At 38.6% G+C, this 21877-nt stretch overlaps 1 protein-coding gene across 5 annotated transcripts in view; it reads right to left on the bottom strand.

The window, feature by feature from the left end:
- Positions 1-21877, bottom strand: part of MAGI2 (membrane associated guanylate kinase, WW and PDZ domain containing 2) — a 974764-nt gene that overhangs the window by 200157 nt on the left and 752730 nt on the right. For all 5 annotated transcript variants that reach the window (XM_044280134.1, XM_044280136.1, XM_044280135.1 and 2 more), the window contains 2 exons: positions 17077-17198; positions 15315-15497 (listed from right to left, as the gene is read on the bottom strand). In XM_044280134.1, coding sequence (XP_044136069.1) covers positions 15315-15497; positions 17077-17198 — 305 coding nt within the window. The remainder of the gene's footprint in view (positions 1-15314; positions 15498-17076; positions 17199-21877) is intronic.

The following is a 21877-nucleotide window of genomic DNA, read 5'->3' as shown; positions in this document are numbered from 1 at the left end:
AAGTAACCTACGGCCACGGATCACGGACACGGATGCCAATCTTGTGTGCATCCGTGTTCTTTCACGGACCCATTGACTTGAATGGGTCCGTGAACCGTTGTCCTTCAAAAAAATAGGACAGGTCATATTTTTTTGACGGACAGCAAACACGGATCACGGTCTCGGCTGCAAAACGGTGCATTTTCCGATTTTTCCACGGACCCATTGAAAGTCAATGGGTCCGCGAAAAAAAACGGAAAACGGCACAACGGCCACGGATGCACACAACGGTCGTGTGCATGAGGCCTAACTCTGCTTTCCATTTCATTATTGGCTGAGCTTTGAAAGGAAAGCTTTCATAAAAGCTATTGCACAATTAAGGATTTAAAAGCACCCCCATTTTTTACTGAAGGTACGTATGCTTTAATTATGCAGTACATATATGTAGTTAAAACAGTGGACACAGTTTCAGTACTGATGTTTTTTTTGTAGTCTCGAAAGAGGACCTGCTACCACAAAATGCTGCAGAATCAGGCAGCAGGTTATAGAGCCAGAAAAGCTCTTTTTTTTCTGACTTTAGTTGTACACAGGAGAGGTGTTATCAGCGATTGATAGCATTCATTATGTGATTGTCTATACAGAGATAGCTGTCTGTTACTGATAGTTGTTCTCGGGGGAAGTGTCATCAGTGATTGATCGCATTGTGTGTGTAAAGTTTTTATATATAGATAGCTGTCAGTCACTGATAACTGTGCATGGGGTGGTCTTAAGTTCTGAAAAAGAAGAGATATAAATATAAAAATTATATTTTTACTGAATCTTTTCCTATAAAGCTGTATGTCAATCTGCTCAGTGACTCCCGCTCTATTACCTGATATATGTAGTTTACAATTCATTTCAAAGGGGACCCCAAACAATTTAGCAAGGCAGGGAATGTTAAAAAGAATGAAATAAAAAAAAATTACTCACCCGCACCATCCCAATGCAGCAGCCATGGTGCTACTCGTGTTCTTTGTTTCATGTGCTGCAGCAATAAATTGGTTGACTACCCCACATGACCTCTGCAGCCAATCACGTGAAGTAGTCAGATGTGTCATGACTGTAGCACTTTTTCCAATGTCTAGCTAAATTGTTTTGGGCCTCAGAAAACCCCTTAGAACAATAGCACCAGAAGTTGCACATAATGTATGTGTATTAAAACATATAAACAAATCATCATGAATATGCTTTTCTGCTATATGTTTTCTATGACTGCAAAATCTGACAGCAGTTTGTTTCACAGAAACAAAACGGATCCATCATGATTGAATGTAATTAAACATTTAGCATAGGCTCAGAGTTATTCAATAAAATGTATCTGTATAGTGCCACCTGCTGTTTGTTTTCTTTCTCTTATGTCTGTCCTGCTCACTGAGAAGGCCGCACATGCTCAGTTTCATCCTTCAGCTGCCTCCTTAGCTGTGATAGGGAGAGCTGAGACACGCCCCCTTAGCTACAACAGGAAAGACACTCCCCTTGAGCTGCCAGCTCGATATAAATCTAGCAGAGCAATGAATGGGGAGATCTCTAGATCCAGGTGAGGTACAGGGCTGGTTCTAGCTTTGTTAGAAAGACTTTGGCATGTACTATATGGTGTCTGATTTTCATATTTTACAGTACAACCCCATACCCTAAATAAGGCATATGATTTAAAACCTGAAATGTAAGCCACTTATATAAAGTGTGACAAATGTTGCTAGATGCAATATATGCTTATTGTTGCTATTAAATGAACATAATGTTTACTAAAGGAGTTTTCTCAAGATTAGAAACCACTCTTTAGATCGAAGAAGCAGAAGGTGATCAGTTGATGTGGGTCTGGCTTCCTATATCCCCAATAAACAGATAATTTTTGCCAGGAGAGTCTTCATTGACTATACTACCCCTACACCAAGTGGGTGTTTGGTCCACCAGACTAAGAACTCCTGCATGGTATCAGCTCTACCTTCTGTCTGGCTCTGCAGATATAACACATGAACATTGTATTTTCACATGGGACCATTAAGACTCTTCATAGTCTTTTAATAGCATTAGGAGACTAATTTATCTGACACGGTCTGGCTAAAAATAGGTAGAGTTAAGGAAGGTTCCCTTATACAATCAACTAGAAGTTAAATAAGATTCAGTTTTTTAAAATTTGTCAAGTCCATTGGATTTTTAGGGGCAGTTCAATTCAGAAAGTGAAAGAACTGGAATTACATATTCTGGTTTGTACTTGTAATTGTACTGAATGAGGTGGTTTTACTAATACCGGTGGTTTTACTAATACCTAATACAATTAATGGACTTTATTTGCCATGGATGAAGCACTGGGCATTTCAATCACACTTAATACTATAGGAACAATTTCAGGAGATTTGTGAGATTATTCTGCTTAGCACCAGAAAAGTCATTCACAGGTTAACTTATGTACACTCATAATTGGCCATCAACTATTGGCTGCTAAAATGCTCAGAATATTGTATATTTAATACTGTTTGTTAAAACCCATCATCATTTTCAACCTGAAATCTCTAAAAAGATGGATCCACTTACATACTGTAAATTGCTCTTACTAAAAGTACTACATTTCTTATGTCACAAATCAACTCATCCTGAAATCAGTCAGGGAAACAGGGATGCTGCTCATGAGTAGTAACAATATAGTTTGGGTCTTCAAGTCCAGACATATTTCTATACTATAGGGTAAATGTACTATTCATTGGTCTTTAAAAACAATAGATGACTTCTCTCAAATATAAAAAAAGTGAAGGACTAATTTAAACAGAGCATTACTATTGGTGTCAGACTGTATTTGCACACATTCTTAATTTCCATCAACAAAACTATTGTCCATAATGAAATTAGTCAAGATTTTTAAAATGAGGTTATGTAACACTAGCCCAATTTTAAGTCATGTGCCGTTTCACTGTCAGGAATTTTTGCACATTTTGCACTGGTAGCCAGGACAATTTTTCTTGTTTGACATGTACAATTGGAACCTAAATTACAAAAGATCTAATTAACCCTCCATACCCATATATGCCAGGCAGGCACCTGGCACATTTGTCAAAATGCCACTCAGAATTTTATATGCACATGAAATTTTGCATCAAAGTGTAATTCCCCATAAAAAAAAGTTGATATCAGTGGGTGTAAGTGTGACCCAAGTGAGTGCAGAGTTCATACATACGACTTATGCAAACATATTATTTTATTTTAATATTTTCTCTTTCCTCTACCTTAAAGTTTTCAGTTTGTTTTTGAATTAGGTTGTACAGTTTATAGGTCACATTAAAAGGTGGAAAAAGTTCTGAAATGATTTATCTTTGTCTCATTTTTTTACATCACAGAAACCTGACATTTTAACAGGGGTGTGTAGACTTTTTAAATCCACTGTATGTATATATATATTTTTTATTATTGCATCAGGCCAGTTTCTCATACACATAAAATGTTAACTTCTATCAAATTTTATTATGGGTTAAATGATGGGAAGAAATACATTTATAAGACTATTGGGATTTGAACCTGAGGCCTTCAGTATGGTAAGCAGAAGATTTACCTCTAGGCTACAGACCTACTATGTTGGTAATATTGGCTTTCTGTGCTTAGAAAGCTAATATATATTACTGGTTTCTTCACAGGCATAATTAGTACTTACCAAAATGAGGGGAAATAAAATGTTTACTAATCATTATAAATAAGGGGTTCACTATATTGTATGGGTTATTGTGATTACAGGGATACCAAATTCTGTTCTGTGATATTTAATAGTAAGAAAGTTAGAAAAATTTTGCAGAACTTTGCAGAAATATGTAACTTTTAAAAGTTAAAAGCTGGAAAAATGTTTCATTTTCTTGCCATAACTTTCACTAACTATATTATTTCACAAGTATACCATGGGAATTGAACCTCCAAACTTCTGTTTAAAAAAAAATTACTAAAAAAAGTTAAAAAAAAGTTTCTGCAAAGATATATTTCATAAAAAATATCAGAACAAAAACCATTAAAATAAATGCACTAACTATTTAAATTACACAAAATAGTATTTGGTAATCCTATCATCATAATAAGGTGTACAAAATAGCAGATACATTATTTATGGTGATTGGTATGTAGTAGAAAAACCCCCCCCTCTTCTTTTCAGTAATATACTATTTATTTAATATTACGGTATGCTAGCAAAGAGAACAATTAAATGTATTAGCTTTTTAAGCACAAAATAATAGTTGCTTTCTAAGTCTAAGTTCACATCACCTAATCAGGCAGGCTGTTCCCACAGAGAACAGCCTGCTGGAGCTCAATGCTTCCAGTATTGCCAGATACTATCATTCACCGCTGCATCACCATAGACCAGTCATGCTCAAACTGCGGCCCACCAGCTTTTGCAAAACAACAACTCCCATCATTGCCAGACAGCCTACAGCTATCAGCCTACAGAAGGGCATGGTGGGAGTTGTAGTTTTACAACAGCTGGAGGGTTGAGCATCCCTGCCATAGACTATAATAGGATCCGGAGGGGATATGGCTCCTTTGCTGCATGAGTCCTGGGTTTCAGCCAGTTTTTTCTTCTATATGTTACACACACTTCAGGCAAGAGGTTTATGGAACACAAGGATGCGGGGTGCAATTACTGAGTAATAGTAGAAACAATAATGTTGGGGCAGCATGCTCTATTTTCTCCATCTACACTGCTTGATCTGTGTTTAACACTATGGTGTTAACTACTCAACAATCCACAGTTTCGTCAGATGATCTGCGCTAACAGCACAGCAAGAAGCTTGATTTTCACCGCAAATAATAAATATAGACTATATGCCATTAGCTATACGAGTGGACTACAGTGGATTGTTAATAAGCGCTCAGCATGGTCACACCGTGTGGACTGGAAGTTATTACAAATCTCGGAAGATTTAGGTCTGTAGCAGTACAGAAATTTAAAACACCGTAAAGCCTTTCAGCTAAATAGGCCATTAGTACATCTGACCCTCAGAAGCAATTTCATGTTTCGCCCAGACGGATCCACAAGGCTGTTTGCGTTTTGCTTCACTGGGACTGCACTGAGCTACTACTGTCTCGGCATCAAGCACCATTCTACAGTATCCGCTGCTGTTACATTATATTATATTAACCACACAGGCACCATAACTGCCCCACAGTATAAATCTTCTCCTCTACGGAAAAGAGCATTTAAAAAGCATTCTGCCTGGTGGGGGTGATCATGCTGAGTGCAGTGGCTCAAATGTGTGCTTGGAGCACCACTTCAACTACCCCTCTCCCCTGTCATTATTCCCCCTCCTACACTACTTGGCAGGGTCAGGCATCTGAACAGTGAAATGTTGCGCATGCACTGGAAAAAAAATCGGTGCATGCACTGTTTGGTTCTCAGAGCGATGCCCTGCTCTAAGATCCAAACTGTGCCCAGATCTTGTGCATTGACATAAAAATAAAAGTACACATTTCTCTAATTATGTCATTGCATTCAGCATGATCAACCCTACTATACCTGGTTTACTAGGGTTGATCATGCTGACAGATATGCTTTAACTAAAAAGCTGTGCAAAATGTAATGTCAGTCTGAATAGAAACCCAGAGACCATACGCAGAATATTGGATGCTGGAAGTTCAGATTTAAATAAAACTCAGGTTTTATACTGAGTGACCAGCAAATATATGGAATTCTTTGCGTAATGAATTATTATAACATTTTCCATATGAAATACTGTATTATAACATTTTCCTAAATATTTTATCAACCTCTCACGTTTCTCAAAATCTTTGTGTCCATTACATGCCTGCAGACAGGTGTAGTCAATGAAAGTTCCTATTGAACGACGGCAAGCAGAGATCTTGAAATGTAAGGAATTACAATTACAGAAAGTGTGTTGGAAAACTGTATAACTTTGCATTATACAACATTTAATTGCTGAAACTACATGCTACAATATGAATATATGATATTATATACTGTATGTGACTGTATCCGTCACAAAATGCGGATACCGGCCATGCGGGTTCCACATTTTGCGGTCCCACACATTCTTCCTTGTTAGAAATGCCTACTCTTGTCTCCAAAATGGCCCAGAATAGGACATGTTCTATCTTTTTTGCGCGGCTGGGGAATAGACATATGGATGTGGACGACACATGGTGTGCTCTCCGCCTGTCTTCTGGCCCCATTGAAATTAATTGGTCCACATCTGATCCACAAAATATGCGGATAGAAAGTATGGTCGTGTGAATGGGACCTAACTGTAAGTAGCTAGGGAGATTCAAGTCAGTTCAAAGGATAAAGTTGATACAATCAGTTATGAAATGGAAGGGCAAAGCAATGTATTTTTTTTCAATGCTTGCAAGGTTTAAAACACTGCAGTGCAAACTTTTCAAAGCAATGATCTAAAATCTTAGCCCTGTCTAGGTGCCCGCTCCCAAAAATTGCAGCTAGCAATGACATACACAGTTTACACAGTTAATTCGAGGAGCTATTGAGGCACATTTAAGAATAGGTTCAGCAAATGCATTGCAACTGGGAACCTATAGCTGCTGTTTACTTTCTCGGAGCTGAGTGCTGTGGATGGTGTCCCCATGATAACATCTAGCTCCATGCATCCTCCACCCAACCCCAAAATGCAGGAAGGACACAAAGCAAACCAAATTAAGGGTTGATTATGTAGGGACTATGGCAAGATGTTTTGTCCAGGTTTGACTTAGCAAAATGGGTAGTTCAGTCTTAAACATTTATCATCTATAGAATTTACTGGATAGCTGATAAATTATAGATCAGTGGGGTGTCTGACTGATTAGTGATGTGGTGTTTTGACTTCTACATGCTATGGGGGCGGGAGATTTATCAAGCTCTTCACCCTGGATTCAAAAACATTTTGGGTTTATTTATTTTTTTAAATGGCTACATTTTGCATTTCCACACCATTCACTCCAATTTGGAAAAATTGGGTGGGAAAGTGGTCATGGTTAGCCTCTCCAGCTGATAGAAGTCAGATTTATCAATTACACCATTGAAATTGCTAAATTTGTCACATTCTCACTCCATTAAAGGGGATGACGTAAAAGGTGGAGTAGCATCTCAAAACAAAAATGTTAGACTTAAAGATGCACCAAATATTTATCAAACATTGACAGTGACATTTGATAAATTGGGGGAAATTAAAGCAACACAAACTCCTACGAAGATGACTTTAAAAATTCCCCTCATGATAAATATCCCTCCCCTCCCCCCAAAAAATCGTTTTTATTAAATAAGCCCCATATAAGGTGCATGGATAGGAAAACTATCATCCCACAATGAGTTAGTACAAAAGTGATGTTCTGTTGAGTTATCATAATGTTTTCAACATGACCCAGCTTTAGTTTCCTTGAAGCAATTAATTTATAGGATGGATATAGGATAGGATCCTTTCATAGGAGGCTGAGAAAAACAGAAGTCAATTTTTAAGTTTTTTAGTCCATTTTACAATATCAGATATATGTAAAATATGTAGCATTTACTGCAAATAGAGTTGCTTAGAAAAAGAAGAACAATAGATACGAATGTTAATAATTTGCTGATTGGAGAAACCTATTATGTACGGTATAATGCTCCATTTGTCTGACTTTTCACTGTGTTATCTTCAACTGGTAGGGACAACACAAATGCTAATATCCTGTTGTGAGAATTATACAGATTCGGTAAGCATGCTTTAAATAAGTAGCAACCTCTCATACTGATGCACAAAATTACTATTCTCATATTTGCCAAATATGGAACATATGTTTAAAGCAGACTGTGCTAGTAAGTGGAAAGCTACAAAGCGATTAGAGGCACAAGCTTTAAGCATCTGGAAAACATGATCTCAGCTAGCCGTCTATGTTTATAGGTGAGCACACATTTGGAGTTTTCATTTTTGTGCTAATTGAACTGGTGAATCACATCGGGCCAGGTGACTTATGACAGTATATGTCCTATCAGAGTAAACATCTGGATTCTTCTCTCCACTGGAATACAAGAGAGCACTCATAGACACAGCACAGTGAGACACTTTCCCTGAACCTAATTACGTTGTCCATGAACTTGAGGAGTGGAGTCAACATAGGTTGAATATAAGATTGTTGACTATGTGCCCCATCTGTGAAATGTAGAGAAATGGAACCATTTGCTGCTATGAGCCTGCATCACGTTGCTCTACAAAATGTACCTGCTCCTCACCCATTAACAATGGTCTAATGTTGTGTTGAGTTTCAGAAATCTGGACTTTTGTGATGTTTCCAGTAAACTTAAGATGACTACCTGATCCATACTGTGCATCAGAAGAACAAGACACTTCCTGTTTGTCCAGCCCTGTTCTCAAATTGGCCAGCACTGCTCACGTGAGCAGTGCTGGCCAATCTAAGAGCAGCAGGAAGGGTCTTAGGCTACCAAATGCAAGGCACGCATTCTGAAGAAGCATTGCAACTTTCTTGGATGGCAGAAGAGGAGCCCGGGAACTGTCATCTCTGGAGTCCAGTTTTTTGTTTGCTCCTCAAATAATGAAATAATGTAATTTTTTTCTTGAACCGGAGGGTCGCTTTAAAGAAAAGGATAATGGACAGATGGGAGAGGAAAAAGAAAAAGAATGACAAAGGAAGGGGAGAATTCTAAAAATATCACGTAACATCAGAATAGTAGTTGTACAAGTCAAACATATTGGCTCATCGAAGTAAATTTAGCACCAGGTGATTTTCTGCAGTCGTGCTTGTGTTGCTGCAATTTGCACAAATTTATCAAACATCACGTGTTGTTCGATAAATGTGGCACATCTTTAATAAAAACACATTTTTTTTTGCCACCCCCTACATCAGGATGGAAACATTTTTGTGAAATTTTGAAAAGGTTATATTTGAGAAATCTGGTGTACAACTACTCAACTAGCTAATCACACCCCATTTCCATTCCCAATCACTTTCCCAATCATTTCTCAAAAGTGGTGAGTGTAACGTAAAATAACTTTTCAATGGAAGAAAACAGGCAAAAGGACTTAATAAATTCCCACAATAGGTGGATTACTTAATGTTACTGTCCAATGGTCCCAGCTTCCTTGTGTCTGGTTTCTGTTTTTCACTCTGAAAAAAAAAATACTACATGCAGTGGTAGTCTGGGGGACTGGCGGGCCCTGGCAGTAATTCTGGTAGTCTGCTCCTCTATCAGAAAAAACTACCAGAATACCGTAACACAGATGTGAACCTAGCCTAAAAAGGGGTGTGCAGCTATGTGTGTAGAAATTCCAGAAAGTAGGCAATATAAAAAAGTTAAAGTCCATCTATCAGCAGATTTGTACCTATGAAACTGGCTGACCTGTTACATATGCACTTGGCAGCTGAAGGCATCTGTGTTGGTCCCATGTTCATATGTGCCCGCATTGCTGAGAAAAATGTTTTAATATATGCAAATTAATCTTTGATCGACAGGGCCAGGCTGCAAACAAGTCATCACACTTGGTCCAGTCTATTAAAGTGCAGGGGTGGGGCAGCTGCAGAAAAAGCAGAATCTCTAGATGTAATGGTAATGCCCCCATTGCTCCTAGAGGCTCATTTGCATATAATACATCTCTAGATGTAAGGTTAACGCCGCCATTGCTCCTAGAGGCTTATTTGCATATAATAAAACATAATGTTTCTCAGCAATACAGGCACATATGAACATGGGACCAACACAGATGCCTTCAGCTGCCAAGCGCACATGTAACAGGTCAGCCAGTGTCATGGGTACAAATCTGCTGACAGATGCTCTTTAAACATATCACTGCTATTATCAATAGACAACTAAAGTGATTGTTCAGAATTTAGAAGACAAGTTTCCTGATTATGTTGCAGGAACTTTAATAAAACGATGTTCAGCAGATGTAGTATTCCAAAAACTTGAAAATTCAGCATATTGTCCTATAAATGAGTGATTGCCGTAGGCAACTTGCTGAACGCACAAAGCATTACTGAGAAACAAGAGCCTTCATGACATTTTCATTATTCGGGTAATGAAGGAGATTTTATAATATTAGAGACTCTCATCACACACATTCTAGCACACTGTATTACACTGTTATTATTATTCATAACCTTGTGTAACTTTGTTTTAAAGGCAAACTGATAATAATGCAGTACGATCTGCAGGCAGCATGTTATAGAGCAGGAAGAGCTGAGCAGATTGATAGAGTTTTGTGGGAAAACATGCAATATAACTTGCTGTAAACCAGTTAGTAATTTTCAACCTGTGGTACACGTAGCGGGTTGCTAGGTCTTCGACATTTAACTGTACTGATGTCCACAAGACGCAAAACAGTTCAATGCTGCGGTGGGGCAGGAGATCCAATGTCTCCCTGCCCACAGCTCACTTTCATAGGCTACAGGCCACTAGGCCTCAAGCATATCAGAGGCCAGTACAGGTAGCATGATGACATCATCACAATCGCCTGAGCCAGCCTGCAAGCCGCTCAGGAGGACTGCTGGAAGAGGCATCGCAGATAGCAGCATGGAGGCGAGTATTTGGGTTTGTTCCTTTAGTTGGGCCACTATAGGGAATCATTACCAGTACGGGGGGGTTGGCTATGGGGATATTATTACTACTGGCAGCACTATAGGGGGCTTTTTTCTACTGGGACACATTATGGGGGCTTTATTTTTATCATTACTATGGGGTACAATTGGGGGCACTATAGGTAGGCATTATTACTTCTGGGGCTTACTATCTGGGCCTTATTACTATTGGGAGATGATGGGGAACATGATTACTAGTATAGGCACTATGGGGGCATTATTACTATTAGGGCACTGTAGGGCACTATTACTACTAAGGGGAATCTGGGAGAGAATTATTACTATTGGTGGGACTTTTGGGAGCACTATTGTTCTGGGCACCCTGACACAGTATCAGCTTAGTACTTGTGGCACTAATTATTGAAGGATCTCTGTGGTACTAGTATTTTCAGGGTTACTATCTGTTTCTAAAGTATAATATTGGGGAGCACAGTAGGCACAGTATAGAAGGTGGCAGGATGAGTGTTGAGAAGGTGGGGAGGATGATAGAAAAGAAACAAGAAAGAAACAAGTCATGTGTATACAGAGAAAGCTGTCAGTGACTGATAGTTGTACACGGGGGTGTTCTTAAGTTTGGAAAAGGCAGAAGTTTAAATATATAACTTAGGGCAGGTTCACATCATCGTTATGGTTTCTGTTTTTGTTTTCCATTATAACATGATTCTATTGCACCGTACTGCCAGAAAAATCTTATAGAGCGCCAAAATCCATTCAAAGTGACTTTTTTTATATATATTATTCCCCTAAGGTATTCATCTTGGGAAAATTTGGACATTGTAATTTATTTATTTTTTAATTTTTTTTTTATAAATGAAAAATAATATGCGTACATTTATAGATTTTAGCAGAAAAAACCCTGCTATACAAAATATAGCTAAAACGAATGCCTATATATATATAAAAAAAAGTGTGTATGTTTGTATATTTTACACACACAAATTCCACTATACTATTGATAAAACTAATAAATATATATATATATAAAAAAAAAAATATATATATATATATATATATATAAATATATATATTTTTTTTTATGAATGAAAAAGTGGCTGTTTGTATGGGTGTGTATGTAGTCTGCTATACTATTGCTAATACTAGTAACTATTATTTTCTGTATTTCTCATTTTTTTCATTCTATATTTATTTTTATTAATTATTATTTTTTAACCTTAATTTGCTTATTTTTAGGAGAATTAACCCCTTCCTGCCACAGTCAAGGCAGAAAAAGGTTAATTCCCAGCATGCAGGCTGGAAGTTCATTTTATAGCCAAGAAGTGGCGCTCTCACATAACAAAAAGCGCTCCCTGTCAGCTTTTAGATTTTACAATGTAATAGATGCTTGTAGCAGAGAGCTGAGAAAGTTACTGCCTGAGCGCTCCCCCTGGTCATAGCTTATCTTCCTATGACCGCAGCTGTCTAAAGACAGCAGCACTATTTTTCTGAAATTGTTCTACAATTTTTAGACATTTTGGTGAACCTCTGCCCATCTTTGCTTCTAAGAGACTCTGCCTCTCTAACATTCTTTTTTTTATACCCAGTCATGTAACAGTCTTTTTTTTTTTTTTTTGGGCTATTGTCTTAGGTAGGGTATCATTTTTGCGGGATGAGATGACGGTTTGATTGGGGTCTATATGACTTTTGATCACTTGCTATTACACTTTTTGTGATGTAAGATGACAAAAATGACTGACACCGTTTTAAATTTTTTTACGGTGTTCACCTGAGGGGTTAGGTCATGTGGTATTTTTATAGAGGAGGTTGTTACGGATGTGGCGATACCTAATATGTCAATTTTTTTATTTATTTTTTACATTTAACACAATAAAATCATTTTTGAAACAAAAAATCATGTTTTAGTGTCTCCATATGTCTGAGAGCCATAGTTTTTTTGTTTTTTTAGGCGATTGTCTTAGGTAGGGGCTAATATTTTGCGGGATGAGGTGACGGTTAGATCGGTACTATTTTGGGGGGCATACGCCTTTTTGATCGCTTGGTGTTGCACTTTTAGTGATGTAAGGTGACAAAAAAAGTTTTTTTTAAGCACAGTTTTTATTTTATTTTTTGATGTTGTTCACCTGAGGGGTTAGGTCATGTGATATGTTTATAGAGCCGGTCGATACGGACGCGGCGATACCTAATATGTCTACTTTTCTTTTTTTCCCTATTTTTCCCTATTTTTTTTAACTTTATTTTGGGAAAAGGATGCATTATTTTTTTTTTTTTTTTTTCTGGGGTCTGATCCCCTTTACAATGCATTACAGTACTTCTGTGTTGTAATGTATTGGTTGCAAATGTATTACAGACTGTAATACACTTCAGCCTGCTTGCCTGTGAGATCCAGGGGGATGGATCTCACAGGCTCTCCCGGAAGGCAGCCACGATGCCTAAGGAAGGCATCAGGCTGCTTTCCCTGCCATCGGGTCCCTGTCACACTGCAGTGGGTGAGCTGATTGTATTTATTTCTTTACTTTCCATAATAATTCATACTTATGCTACTTAGTGACAACAAAGAACACTATACGAGCAGAAGGTTGGCAAAACCAAACATTGATACCTAGCTGTAGAGAGGAACTAATTGATTTGCTCATCAAAAAGAGTTCTTGAACAGTGAGGGGCTGTTTCCACCGCTCAAGAGGCTCCCACCAGCTGCTTGACTGACAGGGCTGGACATTTCATCTGGCCCTCACAATCTTGCATTCGAGCCACTGCTCAGAGTAGTGGCGCAATATCAGAGGCTCTGCTGCTGCTATCGGAGCAGTGACTTTGCATGAGCCGCTCCACTTCTTTGTAGCAGCGCATGCACAGTCGCTGCTCCGGCAGCAGCAGTAGGACCTCTTTAATTGCTTCATTACTTGGAGCAGCAGCTCAGTCGTCCAACCCTGTCAATCAAGTGGTGGTGGGAGCCTCTTGTCTTGAGCAATAGGGACAACCCTCTCGCTTCTCAAGCACTCTTTTCAATGAGCTAATAGATTTGTACAAATCAATTTGCTTGTCTCTAGCCAGCTGCATAAAGATGGCCAGATGGACATTCATCTAGGTATCCTAAAAGAACAGTTATTAAGCTACCAAACTATCCTGTTCCAAGCTATACTTTATGAGAAGTCAAAATAACATTTCACTAACATAACATTATTTAATATATTTCCAAAACTAAATACATAGAATAAATACATAAAATTTAACACATAGCTATAGCTCTAATGTTGGACAAAATCTACGTGCTCCTTCACCCGCTATTCATTGGTGTCATGTTAAGTGAAACAATACATAAATCCTTCTAATATAAAACCATACTCTAAAATGATATAACAATTTTGGGTTCTGTTTAAAAAGAAGAACATCCCTCAGGACAGTCTGAGAAAATACTGTGTTCATACACTCTGCTGCTAACCTTTTCACCTGACAGACCATTCCGTTTTGCAGCGGGAACAATTTTATATAGTAAAAAAGCACCTCTGTTATACTATGAAATTTCAGCAAATGTCTGCGTTTAGAAATGAAGACCTATTAAGGTTTGTGAGGCAGCGTACACTTGCCTCCATGAAACAATGTCCTTGGTGTCACATTGTTGTAATAATTCTGGTGTAAAGAAAAAGAGATTTCTAGAATGGGCTCCACAAACTGAAGGAGAGCGGGCAACCGCGCTCTATTCACCGCTATGGATGCCACTATGGGACTTCCGAAAGTAGCCTAGTGCACTGGCTTGACTATCTTTTGAATTCTAGTAGCAGTGAATGGAGAGCATGCCGAGCATGAGCACTGTGCTCACCATCAGTTCAAGGTCCCCGTTCTGGAGATAGGAGCAGGTCGCAGGGGTGGAACCTGCATCTATCCGACATTGATGGCCATCAATGTCTGAAATGGGTATAACCCTTTAAAGGAAATATGTCACATTGTAAAATGTTGTCTGTAGATTGCACTGCATTTTCGAAGCAGAAGGAGCTAAGCAGTTTGATAGATAGTGGTTTTAGAAAAGTTAAAGTATAACTTTTAATTTATTCATTTATATCCCTGCTCATTCTGGGCTTAGGGGACCAGTGGACAGGCCTATTCATTGAAAATGCAGCCCCATCTGTAGGCAGCATGTTCTAGAGTATTATTACTCAGTGATTGACGGTCTTCCTTATAGGATTGTGCATACAGAGATAGCTGTCAGTCACCGAGTAAGAATGCTCACATAACTACTAAGCCTGCTCTCCTGTTCTATAGCATGCTTGTATACAGGTTAGACGGCATTTTCAATGTGACATATTCCCTTTAATCTATCTATATAAAGCCTGTCAACAGTGAAATGTCCATTAGATGTATCCTATGTAGATACAAATGTGCCAGCACAGAGAATAAGCAGCACTTTGGCATCATATGGGCAATTATAATGCATGTTATTTAGGCTACATGCACACGACCGTGCCGTTTTTTGCGGTCCGCATGCTGCCCGTGTGCCTTCCGCAATTTGAAGAACCGAACGGGCGGCCCATTGTAGACATGCCTATTCTTTACCGCAAAATGGACAAAAATAGGACATGTTATATTGGCTGAGCCACCGAACGGAGCAACGGATGCGGACAGCACACGGAGTGCTGTCCGTATCTTTTGCGGCCCCGTTGAAGTGAATGGGTCTGCACCCACGGCTTGGATGCCGACCCGAAAAACGGTCATGTGCATGAGGCCTTATCCAGAGGAAACGATATACAGGATAGACATGCTTTACAAACTACTGTACTGAGTCATTTAATAATCTGCTGTACCTGTCTCCATTTTGCCATCCTGCGCAGCAGGTCCATCTGGAATGACGCTCTTTACTTGTAGAAATTCATCTGGCTCATCACCCCCAATAATGGTAAATCCAAAGCCCATGTTACTTTTCTTGAGAGTGGTGCTCAGAAATGTTCCTTTAAGTTGTGAGGCATCCCGTGTAAAAAGTGGCTTTTCTATAGCAAGAAAAATTGCATTATTATCTGCATTATACAATCCAAAACATGCACACAAACAAACATTCAAATTCACCTTGATTCAGTATTTTATAGTTAAAATATACATTTAATGTCGATTGTATACATTTAATGTTGCAGAATTTTTTCGATATATTGAGGCTTATGAAGTATGATAATAGAAGGTGGTCCCCTACTTGGGACTCCCTACAGCTGCAGGCACTAATACCTGAATGTGTGATCCTCTGCTCCGATCAGCTCTATGTTAAGGGAAGCTGCTCTTCATGGGTTGCGGAAAAAGCCTTTTGATATGATATAGAAATGTGGTTATGCAAACGCTATTTTTCAATTACTGTTTCCCTTCTTAGGGAGATTAAGGGAACAGTAATTCAATCATAGAGTTTGCATATCCAAGTCACTCTATAGAGACCTTTTTGAATGATATAGAAATTACTACATTATTATAATATTCGTTATCATCATGTATTTTAACCAGTTAGAGACCAGGTCATTTACCTCCCTTTCTGACTAGTTTTTTTTTAGTACACATGACTTTGAAAGCCATATTATTATTTTTTTAAAGTTTAGTTATGCAAATAATTTTTGCCCCTTTTTTCGGACACGGGCTTTATTTTTATGTCATTGCCCCTTTTTTCGGACATGGGCTTTATTTTTATGTCATCTTTATTAATCTGTTCTAATTTTTTTAATTTTTTTTATAGTTAATAACAAAACATGCAACTAAAATACACACACACACGCTATATATATTTTATTTTATATATATATATTTTTTTTTTTTATTATGTCCCCTTTCTATTACAGTCATTTTGATATATGGAATGTATGGGTTATGGGGCTAGAGTCTGCAGTGTGGTGTGTAGTGGCGTTTTTTTAAAATTATTTATTAATTAATTTATTTTGTCTTTATTTATTTATTTTTATTTAACATTCGCCCTTCCCCTCTCCATAAGGTCATACAAGACATTTGGGGGACATTTAACATTACATTTCTTTTGTAGTGGGAATACAGCCCCATAGAGTTTGTACTGGGCTATAAAACCTCACTGCAGAGCTGATCTGGATCTAAAAAAAAAACTGCAGCTCATGCAGATACTCAGCCCCTGGTGATCACATTGATGACTGGGACCTGAGTAGGAAAAGGCATGTCCCATTCTTATCTCTATACACAGTGCTCCGGTGTATAGAGTGACGAGGAGGTCATGGACAGTAAAGAAAATCCATGACTTCTCTACGGGAAGCCCTGCTGACACTGCCAGTGGTTCCCCGCTCCCAATGTCACATGATTAGCATACAGCTGCAATCTCTGCAAAAATATTTAGAAATGTTCTTGAAGATATGTGCTGACTGCTCAGATGTATATAGTCAACTGGCAGTCGGCAAGCAGATAAAGGTCTATTTCATTCCAAGGAACTGTACATATGAAATGCAGAAGGATATAATATATTAAAACATTATGCAAATTACGCCAACACAATAAAACCTATACAATATAATATCCTGCATTATAGACAAAACCTCTACTAAATTACATAATTTCTAGGACACTGCAATGTACCTCTAAAAACTTGAGCCTGCATCGGCTGAGTTCCCAAGTCTGTCGTGGGCATGTTGTGCTGTTGAAGCTTCCTTTTTGCTTCCAACACTGGGTTTTCAAATTGGGTTCTTCTGTTTATGTGACTGGTTAACAGAATATATGATGTTATAAATCCTATTACTGCAGATGTGTCATATCAGAAGGTTGATCTGCTCTGTCATATACAGTGTAAAGTGATGCAGATAACATATAATAAGTCATTGCAGTGAGGATATAATATACAGTTACAAGAAAAAGGTAAGTGAATCTTTTTGAATTACCAGGATTTATTCATTGATCTCTAATAAAACGGTCTCATTCTTATCAAAGTTACAATTATAGACAAGCACAATCTAATGTAAATAAGATTTGCACAACATTGATGGGGAATTTAGGACCATTACTCCCTGCAAAACGGGTTTCATTTTATCAGAATCTCTGGGATGCCTTGTCAACACAGTTCTCTCCAGTCCATGCCACAGTATTTGAATAGGGTTAAGGTGAGAACCCTTTTCTTTTTCAACCATTCTTTAGTTGAGTTATAGGTAGAAGCATGCTTTGCTTTGTCACCGTCTTGGTAAATCACCTAACATCTCTTAAAGCAAAAACCAAAATGAGACAAAACTCAACCAAAGAAAATTAAATAATATTTAACCCCTTCAGAACCCTGAGATTTTCCATTTTTGCATTTTCGTTTTTTACTCCCCGCCTTCCCATAATCCTAACTTTTTTATTCACCATGTAGTCGGAAGCTGAAAAAAATTCTAAATGGCGTAGAATTGGGATAAAACTCAATTCTGATAAAGTTTTTTTTTTTTTACACTGTACACTATGCGGTAAAATTGACCTGTTATCTTCATTCTCCAGGTCAGTACGGTTACAACGATACCACACTTGTTCAATTTTTGTTTTGGTTTTAATACAGAAAAAAAATATTAAAACCTTTGAGGAAAAAATAAATAAACGTATAACCATATTCTGACCCCCTATAACGTTTTTGTAGTTATGTGTATGGGGCTACTGTGTCTCCTCCAGGATGGCGCCAACTGCCAATACAGTATAGGTAACTGCTTCTTGTCCTATACAATTTGTTGCTGACACTGGCTTTTTGTACTTGCACTTTATCTCTCTCCTTCTTTTCTTTTTGTGGACATACAGTATATGAACTGTTCCTACTATGTTTCTCCTCCCATAGATGTCGCCTGTTTTAACTTATGTATTGGTCAAATTGATGAATAAAACGTATATTGATTACAAGTGGTCTGGCATCCATTTTATATGTAGTTTATGCTAACATCTCTTAAGCCTGAGATCATGGGCTACTGATCGTACATTCTCCTTGCCGCTGTTCTCCTGCTTACTGCCGCGGTCCCGGGCGCTGTGTTCAACGGTGATCTGTGGCTGGTGCTTCCCATTCACCTCTGCAGACCTGGGCTCGGTCTGTGTGGGTGCTGTTGTTCTGGAATCCACTCCACAGTTTGCTATCAGCCCTAGCCACAGCATGCATGTTGCTTGTTTCCTGCAGCACTTCCTTATGGGCCAGCTCGTGTCACTTCCTGTGATTTATGGGTTAGGTCATGTGACCTTGCTGACCTATCCTAGCCCTCCTGCGCATATATAAGTGGCTCAGCCCTCTTTCCAGATGCCTCAGTGTCAAGGTCCTTGTGTCCTACTAAGGTTCATGTTTTCCGCTAGTGTTCCTGACTCATATCTGTATTCCTGGACTCTGCTACCTGTTTAGATCCCTATCTGCTTGCCTTGACTCTCCTGTAGCCAACCCAGATTGCCTGACCTGTACCTATGCCACCTGCCCTGACCTTTTGCCTGTCTGACTATGCCTCTGCCTCATCCTTTGGTCCTGAACCTCTGGTACCTTTCTCAGGTACCTTGTGGTCCGCATGGACCAGCTGCCTTGTGTGCCTATCCTCCTCAAGAGTTACCAACCTGGTGTTCCCCTTGGGAAAGTCTATCCCCACCATCAGGGGTACTGTGAAGATCCAGGGGTTAACTTAGACAACGCCCTTAGAGGAGGTAGGACACGTGGCACAGTGGGTTCACACCCGCTGGTTCGTGAAACTCCTATAAAATGTTACTCCCTCCACTATGCTTCACAGTTAGTATGATATTTTGGTGTTAGTGTGGTATTCTTTTCCTCCAAACATAGATCCACTTTTGTCACATCTGTGGGCAGCACAATGGCTCAGTAGGTAGCACTGGTGCCTTCCAGTGCTGGAGTCCAAGGTTCAAATCTAACCAAGGACAACATCTGCATGGATATATAAGTGGGTAAAATAAATAAAGCTGTCCATAGAACCATGTTACATGTTCCTAGAAGCATTATTTGACATCCAGTTGGTCTTGGGCAAACATGGGATAGTCTACAATGTCATTTTTTGCACACCAGTAGCTTCCTTCATAGTGTCTTTGCATAAACACCATCCTGATATTTCTCCAACTTGTAGAATCTTCTTTTGCTGGGATCCTTGGGTTCATACTCATCTCTTTCACAATTGCCCATTGTACTCTTGGAGAAATCTTCATAACATGCCCACACCTTAGAAGCATGGTAACAGTCTGGAATTTTATCCATTTGTAGGTTATTTGTCTAACTGTCGATTGATGTACAGACAGGTCTTTACCAATGTTTTTGTAGCTTCATGTGTCTCTATAACATATCTTTTGAGGTCTTCTAAAAGTTGTTTGCATTGAGGTATGGTTCACACTAACCAATCTTTCTTGAGTAGAACAGATTTGTCAGTGACAAGGTTTTATGTGCTTTTATTTAATGGTCAAAGGATGTGTGAATCCTACACTTCCAATCTTATCTCCTTAAATCACTATTTGAGAAGACAGTAACACAATGGTTCACTTATTTTTTCTCCTTGCGCTATGGATGCTTATTCAATGTGCTCAGTAAATACGGTGTATGTGTCATTAGTTTAGTTAAATTGTATGTTGTCCATAATTGTTACTTCAATACAAGTCAGCCTACATTTTATTAGAATGCAATGCAGAAATCCAGGTAAAGGTATAGGAAAAATTTTACTTCTCTACTTTTTGAATCCACTGTTAGTTTTGGCTTCCAATGGTGCATAAAAAAACTCCATTAAAATGCATGTGAGAAACAACTCAGCAGAATTTGCTTATAATGCATAAAAAATACAATGTATACAGTATTACATACACACACAAGTACAAAATAAAGACATGAAATTTGCAGTACACTAAATTGCTTGAAAAACCTTTTGCTTCAGCAAATGATAAAAGCAGGTTGAGTAAATGTTTTATTGCATAATACAAAGCAAGGTTTTTGAATACTTTTCACATTTTATCACATTCTTGTGAGGAGTTACTTTATAGTAAGTAATTGAACCAGAATTAGCTTTTCATGAATAGAATAATTCGCCTGTCTTACTTTTGTAAGGGTACTTTCACACTAGCGTTTTTGTTTTCCAGTATAGAGATCTATCACAGATGCTCAATAGCGTAAAAAAACGGATCAGTTTTATCCTAATGCATTCTGAATGGAGAGAATTCTGTTCAGGATGCATCAGTCCCTCTTACTTTTTTGGATGGAGAAAATACCGCAGCATGCTGCAGTTTTCTCTCCGGCCAAAAATATGCCGGAATGCCGGATATGGCATTAATTTACATTAAGTGTTCTGGCAAAACGGATCCGTATTTCCGGTCTGCGCATGCACAGACCTTTAAAAATGCAAAGAAAAATTAATACTGGATCCGTTTTTTCCAGATGACACCGGAGAGACGGATCCGGTATTTCAATGCATTTGTCAGACGGATCCGCATCCGGATCCGTCTGACAAATGCCGTCAGTTTGCATCCGGATTGCCGGAATCCTCTGCCACAAGTGTGAAAGTACCCTTAAGGCCTCTTTCACACGGGCGCCGCGTGTGAGGGGCAGAAAAGATGCGGGTGCGTTGCAGGAAAATGCACAATTTTTCAGAGCAAGTGCAAAGCGTTTTAATGCATTTTTCACACGCATGAGAAAAATTGGCATGTTTGAAACCCAGACCCGCACCCGGACTTCTTCACAGAAGTTCAGGTTTGGGATCGGTGTTGTGTAGATTTTATTATTTTCCCTTATAACATGGTTATAAGGGAAAATAATAGCATTCTTAATACAGAAGGCTAAGTAAATTAGGGATGGAGGGGTTAAAAAAATAAAAATAAATTCAACTCACCTCATCCACTTGTTCGCGCAGCCCAGCTTCTCTTCCGTCTTCTTCTTTGAGGACCTGGGAGGAAAAGGACCTTTGGTGACGTCACTACGCTCATTACATGGTCCATCACCATGACCATGATGTCACCAAAGTTCCTTTTCCTCCCAGGTCCTCAAAGAAGAAGAAAGAAGACAAGCCGGGCTGTGCAAATAAGTGGATGAGGTGAGTTTAATTTTTAATTTTAATTTTTTTAACCCCTCCATCCCTAATTTACTTAGCATTCTGTATTAAGAATGCTATTATGTTCCCTTATAGCCATATTATAAGAGAAAATAATAAAGATCGGGTCCCCATCCCGATCGTCTCCTAGCAACTATGTGTGAAAATTGCACCGCATTCGCACTTGCTTATAACATGGTTATAAGGGAAAATAATAGCATTCTGAATACAGAATGTATAGTACAATAGCGCTGGAGGGGTTGAAAAAAATAAAAATAAAATTTAACTCACCTTAATCCACTTGCTCGCGCAGCCGGCATCTCTTCTGTCTCTTTCTTTGCTGATTGCAGTCAAAGGACCTGTGGTGACGTCACTCCGGTCAT

Source organism: Bufo gargarizans, chromosome 2 (assembly GCF_014858855.1).
Source record: "Bufo gargarizans isolate SCDJY-AF-19 chromosome 2, ASM1485885v1, whole genome shotgun sequence".
In the NCBI taxonomy this organism is placed as follows: Eukaryota; Metazoa; Chordata; class Amphibia; order Anura; family Bufonidae; genus Bufo; species Bufo gargarizans.
This window is presented reverse-complemented; position numbering and strand designations above follow the sequence as displayed.